Raw genomic sequence first — 10229 nt, 5'->3', positions numbered from 1 at the left:
GCAAATACAAAGAGAATACAATCAATAAAGGGATTACAAGCTGATTTAAGCATTTAAACGGGAGGTTAAATTAGCCATTATATAAGCCTAATAGTGTGCATTGTATTCACAAATAAAATGCAGATGAGATGTGTGCAAACAGCAGCCATGGTTAATTGCAGGTATTTGCTCTGAGAAATGGACCCCCGTGGAGATCACTGCTTCTCATTTTCAGAAGGAGGGTTATAAAATCATTGTAAATTTCATCCCTGAACAGACCTGTTTACATTGAAGGCAAGGCGCCGAAATAGCGTGGTGTAGGTACTAATAAACAGAACTTGTTGCGAAAGAATCGATGCACTCGTGCCCTGCTTAATACTGCCGACGAGGGAAAAACATAAAATGCAAAGAGCCACATTCAGTAATGCCCGCATTTTGGTACACGGGACAGCCTACATTTAGAGAGTTCGCATGAAATAAAATGACATTACTGCAGTGTGCAATTATAAATTATTCTAATAGTGCAGTTTATCTTGGTAAGTTATGCGCCCTTAGATTTCTATAGTACTGCCATTCTTGCGTTTAACTTTAACACTGTATGGACGCAGGGATTTTTATGCACGTGCTTAGTTACCATGTATTCTGTGACTGACTGTACACGTGACTCGGAATTTGCACCAATACCTGAGGAAGTCGGAGAGATGTCCTTCGCGATTGATTATTGGCACAAAGCTGCTCACACTGCTCGCTTCCAAGTATACTGTCCATCTGGCTCAGAGCGAGCACATCCATCAGCTGAATGAGGTGCGCGCTCTGTGTTTCTCGCTGTCTGCCCGACACTAAAACCAGCTCATGTCCTTCGGCTGCCTGTGGATGCGTGATGTGAATCGTCAGTTTGCCGCTGCTGACGTTTGGCTGTTAATCATTCACTGGTTAATAAGACAACACTCAATTTCTCTGTAGTTTGTCTGCGGGAGAAGAGCGGTGCAGAGCGCCGGCCCCTGCCTCCACACTGCTACCTATTCACTCGCCAGGTCGTACACTTCGGAGTCAGAATGAGCAGAAAGAAAGGAAGAAGCGAGCTTCAGCAGAAGCTCTTCCGATTGCCAGCGAGATCCGAGCAATGAATGATTTAAGAAGAGAAAGCTTGGCGCTGGATTCTCTGAAGATGTTGCCCAATGACTCCGCCAAGCACCTTGCCATCCTAGACGATGCCATGGGCACTGCCAATTTGACTCAGAATGGGACTTCAAGCGGTACCCACAGCAGTGCCATACTTATCTCATTCATTTATTCAGTCGTATGCTTTGTTGGATTGTGTGGGAACTCCTTAGTCATATACGTGATCCTAAGGTATGCCAAAATGAAGACGGCGACCAACATATACATCTTGAACTTGGCCATCGCCGATGAGCTATTCATGTTGAGCGTGCCCTTTCTGGTGACCTCAACCTTGCTGGGTCACTGGCCTTTTGGCTCTTTGCTCTGCCGCATGGTCCTCAGTGTGGATGCCATCAACATGTTCACCAGCATCTACTGCCTAACTGTCCTCAGTGTGGACAGATACATCGCTGTGGTGCACCCCATCAAAGCTGCCAGTTACAGAAGACCCACCATAGCTAAAATGGTCAACCTAGCAGTGTGGCTCATATCTATGTTGGTCATCCTGCCCATCATTATCTTTGCAGACACCGCCACCAACTCAGATGGCTCGGTTGCCTGCAATATGCAGCTGCCCAAGCCGATCGAGCAGTGGCAAGCAGTGTTCGTGGTCTACACGTTTTTAATGGGGTTTCTCATTCCCGTCGTCGCCATCTGCCTGTGCTACATTCTCATCATTGTCAAAATGAGGGTGGTGGCTCTTAAAGCAGGCTGGCAGCAGCGCAAGAAATCGGAGAGAAAGATTACTCTGATGGTGATGATGGTGGTGACTGTGTTTGTGATGTGCTGGATGCCATTTTACATCGTTCAGTTGGTGAATGTCTTTGTAGGCCAACAAGACGCGACTGTCAGTCAGCTCTCCGTCATCTTGGGATACGCCAACAGCTGTGCCAACCCCATCCTCTACGGCTTTCTCTCCGACAACTTTAAGAGATCGTTCCAGAGAATCTTGTGCCTACGATGGATGGACAATGTTGCCGAGGAGCCCATAGATTACTACGCCACGGCTCTCAAGAGCAGAGCATACAGCGTGGAAGACTTCCAACAGGACCCCCTGGAGTCAGACAGTGTGTATCGCAACGGTACTTGCACCTCTCGGACCACCACCATCTGAGTAACCACAAGGCAGGGCTGTAGTAACAGAACCCCAAGAATAACGGAGAAAAGCACCACCGGTCTTGATCCACCCGTTCCTTATTGGTGGGACAGATTGCTGCCGCCGTGTTATGTTCCCTGATTTTGTTCCTTATTCTGCTGCTTTAGGTTGTGAAGTGTGAGCGATGAGATCTTTACACCGCTGTTTATCAAGGTCGCGAGTCTTCAGCTATTTGTATCTTTCGGTGGTCGGTTATTTTTGTGAAGCTTCCTCTTTAATTCAGGGTAAGGGGAACGTAAAATGTTGTCGCGCCTCAACCACACTGGAGGCTTTGTGCTGCTGTTGGCGAAATGTAAGATTCATTTCAAACGTGTTTTTGTGTACAAAGATTCGGGGTTCATTGAGAATGTCAGTATTGTAGTCTTGTTAAACTGTTTTAAGATTCCCCACTGAATTCCACATCGCCTTCTTACTGTACGTAGTTTCACATCGACAGCCAATGACAATTCTTAAAAGTCACTGAATGGTGAAAGTCAGTTTGTGATTTTTGCTCCATAGGGACTGTAAAACCGCAGAATATAATTGCCGGACTACACCTTGCTTCGTCGAGGAAATGAAGGATTGTATTACAACTCCCCGAAAACATACGTCCTTTAGACAATTAAAATCGACTTTTATTGCGCCTTTTAATAAGCACAACTGGGGGGAAATTGTTGTGCTGCACAAGAACTCTTATCTCAGCCCTGATTTCTTAAGGACAATGGCTAAATAATTCGAGGGTGATTTTATCACTATTCTGCATTTTAATAGAATGTATAGAATGAGAAGTCATTTATAGAATGTTACAGCTTCAGCTCGTCCATACCGTGTGGTGTTTCTCTTCACAGGAGCTGCTCTCTATCCCTTTTAATATCCCTCTTTTCAAGTATTGTTTACGATGGGGGGAGTGGGGTATTTTTCCAAATGTTAGATGTAAATCTGTACAGATGCCAAGTAAGGACCTATTGAAACTAAAAACAATTCTAAGTTGCAACATTAAAAGCTAAAAAGCGTTTGAAATCTGAATCCACGCGGTTCCATTTATATATATATATAATAAATAAATTGTAGCAGCAATTCCTATTTGTTTAGGCAAACAAAACGAACGACGCACATTTCAAAGTGCAAATTGGCATTGACTCTTAAGGTTGCTTCACCACAGCCTTAACAGAGTTAGCAGAAGTGGCAGTCTGCTTTCATGGTTAGGACTCGGATGAGTAGATGCAACAACCTCGTCTCTTTTAACTTTTTCTGGTAAAGTATTCGAAATAGCAGCGCCAGTGCCAGCCCCTTAAAGTTCCATGGCGCTGTTTAAAAGATCCATTGACATCATTCAGACAGTTTAGTAGTTCACCTCGTACAGGAAGCCTATTGCTAAATGTGATCCCAGTTAATCTTTTCAGGACGGGGTACACTACCGAATCAAATCAAAGCTGACATCCCCAGCAGATTTCCATAGCTTTTCATTTGCAGATTGATGTGATATTAACTGACATGGGCCTGTATATTAGCTCTCAGGAAAAGTAAAACACGTGGTGTGAAAAGATGTGTTTAAAGAATATACGTTTGGTTTGTAAATTTCTCCAGTGCAATTTAGACAGGTTTCTAAATGACCACAGTCTGTTCTGAGAATGTTGTTCATTGCCATGTATCTATCCACTCGTTTCTATAGCTCAAAAATAGCACTTTATGGTAGAGAGTGATCAGATCTGTGTCATTATTTGAACCAAGTGTTATCTAACTCTCCAACACATTAAAGATCAAGTCTGTGTTAAGCGTCCTTAATTTATTTAAGATTTAAATGAAAATATCGGTACATATTTTAAACAAAACCATGGTACATTTCAGGTCTAAAGCAGTGGTGTTTTAATGGCAACGTGCGTTTCCTGGAAACGACATTTATTCATCAGATCAATGTCAATATAACTACCCACTTCATGTGGTTGGTGTAACGCTAACCACTTTTCCCTATTGAATTTATTGGGTTGTTGGCATATTTGCATAGTTAATAACTATATGACCACGTGCCCTTTATTTCTAAGTCACTGCAATGATTTGCTTGTACAAATTCCTAATATATATTCCTAGCGTCTCATTTCACAAAAAAGTCACAAAGTAACTCGCAGCAACAAACTGGCAAGCAGAAGGGGGAAATTCCTATTCCTCGTGAATAGTTTAAGCTTATATGATTGAATATATAATTGCAATTAACAACGAGCACAGTCTCAACACTGCACCTGATTATTCTGTGTCCTTTTCAGCCTACAATCACTTTGTTTCCTGTTAGAAATTCGACTCTTCCTTCATCTCAAATAAGATAAAGCAAATTACCCCAGCTTTAACAATAGTTTTACTTTTCAATTAAAAAAAATCCCCTCCTGTACATTCAAGTTAACACTATGTGGGCGTTGGTCGAACAGATCCCAATTGTGGAGTGAGCGCCTCCGTGTGGCTCCTCAGTGTGCTGCAGATTCGCATATTTCACCATTTTCCGTGGGAACGTTAACTTCATTTTCATTCGCTGAAGCGGTTTCCACGTAGTGATTCTCATTGATAGCATTTGCTGTTTTCTCCGCGACGTTTTCGTTCACTTGATGAACAGAATCTGTGTTTTTAATCTCCAAACGGTGTTGATTGGGTTGTGTTTTCTGGGTGTCTCCTTTACCCCGCTCCCGGATCATTATCACCGCAATTGCAATCAGCAGCATCAAAACTAAGAGCCCAATAACGAGCTGATATATGAGGAAGGACGCTTTTGAGTGAGTTTCCTGCTTTCCTGGTTCTGAACCTCTGAAAGTGGGAGAAAATGTGACTGTTGAATTTTCAGCAGGACGAGGTAAAGGTGTGGTTGGTGCTTTGGTGGTTAATGTAGAAACAGTAGAATAAGTGATGCTCGCAGCCATTCTCTCGGTGTCTTTGACACGGATTCTGGACGACTCATTAAAACCACTTCCCAATTCTCCCTCAGGAACGCATTTGCTCTGCTGCTGGTCCACTAAAAACCCCTTGTCACAATAACAGAAGAAGTCTTCGGCGGTCTGAAAACATCCATTTCGACAAGGGCCATCATGTATTTTTTCCCAACAGCTGTTACATAGCGATTCCAAGTTTCGAGAAGATGACCACCTGATTTCCCCTTTCTGAAGCTCACACTTCACAGTGATAGACTTGCCATTGGTGCAACGAATGATAGCCAATGAACCTCGAGGTACACTTTCACTCTGGTAGGGTTTTTTATAAACAATCTTTCCAACATCAGTATTTAGGCTTTCACACATTTGATACTTGCAAATGAGACCATCTACTTTACTGGTACACGAGGAAGCTTTCCATTCAAATTGGACTTGGTTAGTGAAGTTCACCTGAAGTTCCACACATCTCTCATGTGTGCAGGTTTGCGGAGGTTCTCGAATCCAGGAACTATAGGTGGAATGGTCGTCCCCATTGACCCAGAAGAATCCACGTAGCGGCTTTTCAGCAATGTGACACTGCTTGGTCTTTTTGTGGAGTCCTATCCACAGCTGGTGTACTTGTGGCGGGACTTTCACGTTGTTTGCTAAAAGCTGCCGAATGCTCTCTGCTTCGTCCTGACTTTCCATGGTAGTCAGAATTCCTTTCTTGTCTTCGCACAGTTTCTTTGCACGGGTAAATGAGCCTCGCTCCCAGTGCAAACTATAACACATCCCATCCTTGCAAAGCGTTGCTGCCGTTGCGTGGGACCGAACCCCAGACTTTTGCGAATAATTCTGTAACCAAAGTAAAATGAACACTGAACGAAGCATGTTAGGTTTCCCCGGGAGTATTTGCGTTTTCAGACCGAGCGGCTCAAGTAAGTTAGCTTTGTCTACACTTGGCTCCTACTTCCCGACTGCAATCGATCAAACTAAAATACGCCCCAGCTTCAGGGGAAGTCTGATAAAGATATTTATGGCTTGTACATCCTGCGGCCTGTTGGTAGGAAGCAGGAATTTAAAGAGACACTCTCCTCAGCAGGAAGTGTCAGCAAATATGAAAAGAATGTTTGCCCAGTGTACAGTGACAGGCTAAATGGCTTGGAACAGGCATAAAGCATGGTGGGATAGTTAGCATATGTGATGGAACAAAGGTGTAAATGCAGAGTAGCACAAATAGGATCAGAGAGGACAAGGACAGTTAGTGTGCAGTGCAGTGTAATGCAGATACTAACGGGCATAATTCATCAGCCTTAAGGACTGGTATAAATAATCCTGCACAATTTCGTGCCAAAACCAGTCGCGTGATATCCGGGGAGCCAGGATGACTAACAGTTGGACAAAGAAACTGTACAAGCAGAGGTGTTTCAAGAGGATGTATAAATATGGTATGGAACCCGTAATTAGAAACATTAGGAACAGTCTTGGTTGAAAATGCTCCAAGACCTCGATTAGTATTCTACCGGTGAATAAATAGACATATAGCTTGCTCGTATTACTCATGTGTGCAGTCCAATAAAATCCGTCAAATTGATCTGACTCCTGGGTTTCGATACTTTGTTCACGGAATGCGGATTACTCTGTCAACACACATAAAGCAAATAATCAGATTAAAATTTATTGCATCATCCCATGTCAAATCGTTCCAACAAGTGGAACATTCTACCCTGACCATGTCCAGCAATAGCGGAGCAGCAATTACCAAAGCAAACAGAATGCTGAGCTACATTGCCAAATCAGTGGAATTTAAGCCTGTAGAATGCTTTGCTTAGGTCGCACCTTGAACTGTGTGTTCAGTTGTGGTCGCTCAGGCAAAGAAGTGGAGATTGTACGAGATTAACCTGTGCCGGAAATCTCTTCCTGCTGATTGGAATGGCATGGAGGGATATTCCGATTGAAGGCTCCAGAGGCGCAGGTTCGGTTTGAGGGCTCACGCCGGTGAGCAACTCCTGGTGAGGATGTGCAGTTCTGGTTGCCATAGGAGCCGTCGAGGAACTGGAAAAAGCAAGGCTGATTCCCAGTGCTGAAAGGTTGAGTTTTGAAGAATGATTAGAAAACTTAGGACTTCAGCCTCAAAGGAGAATTTGTACAGCGACCTTTTCGAGGCATCTGAGATAAAGCAAACAAATCCAGAACAATGCTCGCAGATTCAGAAGGGCAGCAGGACAAGAGAGCTCGGAGTCAACATTGTGAAGGGGAAGTTTAGGATAAATGTCAAAAGTATTTCTTTACACACAGGGTGACCAAGGGTTGCTAGGAATGATGATTGACACCAGGACTTGGGGCTCATTTAAGAAGCAGCTATATACAGTAAAGAGGAGATGGAAAGGATGGTATTCTGGAAGGACCAAGAGAAAATCTTATGAAAGAGAAGCGGGTAAAGTAGAACCGATTCAGAACCGGTAGGTCCCGATTCTTGCCCTTGCCTGCAATGAGTTAGCTGATGTCGGCTGAGCTGGTCAGAGGAAAAGCAGCTCCCATCACATTTCTGATTGCTATTGACCTCTCCAGGAAGTGCATATTTGTGCAAACTCCTGAAGATAGGATGATGCTTAGCTATGGTCAATTGTTCTGTGGATGCCCACATATTAAGAATGATTATTAGTATATGCAGAAAACAGTGGCTGCTGATGACGAAGGCACTTTACTCAAAGCACTGCGAAATATGCGTCCTGCCGTGTGACAGTGATGTCAATAATACGCTGAAGAGGCAGCCACAGTACTTTTAGGTAAGGCCCTCCAAATACCATACAATAAGAAAAGTTACAGTCTATAATCAAGTAAAATATCAGAGGGGTAGCATTACTGCTGAAAGACACTGGCCTAGAAATTAGTTGGCCGGCACCTCGCCAGTTTTTCACGCACAAAACGGGCACTTAAGGGTCCAATATGACGGGGATGACGCGCACGCGCTTTCCATAACAGAAGTGTGCCACCCGCTATATTGGATTGGCCTGCCCCGTAGGGATCCAGGGCATGCACCAGATGTATGTTAAACAATAATTGAAATATTTAAATCAGGGTACCATGCTTGTTTTAGATCCTTTTATGATATTGGTCTGTGTTATGTATCTTACATTATATACAACTGTATCCTAACATGCTATACATGACTGTAATAAGATATGACCTGCAACCACCAGCATACCTTACCACCAGGGGTGCACTTGCAGGAGACATTGGATACCTGTCCCAGACTGGTATATAAGGACAGGTCTCAGGCAAGTGCAGCATTCCAGAGCGGTGTAATAAAGGTGCAGGTCCTGAGTGACCTTGACTTCACTACATGCCTCGTGTGAATCTGTACTGAGGGGACAGGACTTTACAGTGGCGACGAATTACTGGACTACAGAATCCACAGCATGGCAAACAACGGATCAGATGAAAAGTACAATGCTGGAGACAATTGGGAGGACTTTATAGAAAGGCTCCAGCAAAGCTTTGTAACCGAAGACTGGTTAGGAGACAACAAAGCAGACAAGAGAAGAGCCCATCTCTTGACCAGCTGTGGCTCGAAAACATACACTTTAATGAAGGATCTGCTGGCACCCGAGAAACCAGCAAGCAAGTCGTTTGAAGAATTGAGCACATTGGTAAGAGACCACCTGAAGCCAGTGAGCAGCCTACACATGGCCAGACACAGGTTCTACAACTACAGACGCTGAGTGGGCCAGAGCATACCTGACTTCGTGGCGGAACTTCGGAGGTTGGCTAGTTTATGTGAGTTTTCCGATGAACTGAGGAGATAAATGTTGAGAGACTTTATCATTGAAGGAATAGGCCACGCAGGCATATTCCGAAAGCTCATAGAGACCAAGAAACTGACCATAGAGGCAGTTGCACAGACATTCTTGGCAGGGGAAGAAGAAACGAGGTTGATTTACAATGCAGGTACGACAACTAACAAAATATCGGAACAAGGAGTTCATAGCGTGAAACAAGCTGCTACCCCCACACACAGACAAAAGCGGGAGAGCAGGCCCTCGATAGCAGGCAGTGGCGCCAGAAGCCATCAAGGGCCACAGGAATGGCCGTTCACACCTCATCAACCCACAATGCGAGCAATCAACTACAAACTGAGAGAAGCTCAAGAGAGATCAGCCAGACGCAGCTCATTCTTTGGAAACAATGGAAGCGGTCTGTGCTGGAGGTGTAGGGGTGGGCACTCGTCAAGGGGATGTCAATTTCAGCAGGCTGTTTGCAGGAACTGTGAATATACAGGGCATCTGGCCTGCATGTGCAAAAAATGGCAGCTCAGCTGGTATATGAATCGGATGGGTCGGAAAGCAGACCATAAGACGGTAGGGACAGTACCCAGGACACCGATGTACAGTGGGTCAACACGATCAATGACCGCTGCTCCTACAACAAGACACCTCCTATAATGATGAGGGTCCTACTCAACGGGATACCTGTCAACATGGAGCTGGATATGGGAGCGAGTCAATCTCTCATGGGCGCTCAACAATTTGAACAACTGTGGCCGCATAAAAGAGACAGAACAAAATTCACAAGGGTCGACACCAAACTAAGGACCTATACCAAAGAAATCGTACCAGTCCTCGGTAGCGCCATGCTCTCCGTCACACACAAAGGGACAGTGAACCGACTTCCCCTGTGGATTGTCCCCGGAGACCCCCCAGCACTGCTGTGGAGAAGCTAGCTGGTAAAACTAAACTGGAAATGGAATGATGTTCATGCCATGTCGTTAGAGGAACGGACCTCCTGCTCAACAGTTATAAAGCGATTTGAACATCTCTTTCAGCCAGGTGTGGGCACTTTCAAAGGGGCCAAAGTCAAAATCTACATCACACAGGATGCTAGACCGGTCCATCACAAGGCCAGAGCTGTACCCTATGTAATGAGGGAAAAGATTGAACACGAACTAGACAGGCTTCTCTGGGAAGGCATTATATCACCTGTGGAATTTAGCGACTGGGCAAGTCCCATTGTCCCAGTCACGAAGCCTGATGGATCTGTACGAATCTGTGGGAACTACAAAT

The 10229-nt window shown here is 44.5% G+C and overlaps 2 protein-coding genes across 2 annotated transcripts; one reads left to right on the top strand and one right to left on the bottom strand.

Annotated features, from left to right (window-relative positions):
- The first annotated feature begins 1147 nt into the window (after nucleotides 1-1147).
- Nucleotides 1148-2254, top strand: sstr1a (somatostatin receptor 1a). Its single transcript, XM_070879075.1, has one exon. The coding sequence runs from the start codon at nucleotides 1148-1150 to the stop codon at nucleotides 2252-2254; it is 1107 nt and encodes a 368-aa protein (XP_070735176.1).
- Nucleotides 2255-4046: 1792 nt separating this feature from the next.
- LOC139263270 (complement component C1q receptor-like) lies at nucleotides 4047-6130 on the bottom strand. The gene has a single exon (XM_070879074.1). It carries the CDS (start codon nucleotides 6055-6057, stop codon nucleotides 4732-4734), a length of 1326 nt encoding a protein of 441 aa, XP_070735175.1. The 5' UTR covers nucleotides 6058-6130; the 3' UTR covers nucleotides 4047-4731.
- Nucleotides 6131-10229: the final 4099 nt, after the last annotated feature.

The sequence above is a fragment of the Pristiophorus japonicus genome, chromosome 4, assembly GCF_044704955.1.
Source record: "Pristiophorus japonicus isolate sPriJap1 chromosome 4, sPriJap1.hap1, whole genome shotgun sequence".
NCBI classification, from domain to species: domain Eukaryota; kingdom Metazoa; phylum Chordata; class Chondrichthyes; family Pristiophoridae; genus Pristiophorus; species Pristiophorus japonicus.
Note: the sequence above shows the minus strand (reverse complement) of the source record. Positions and strands in the feature narration are given on the sequence as shown.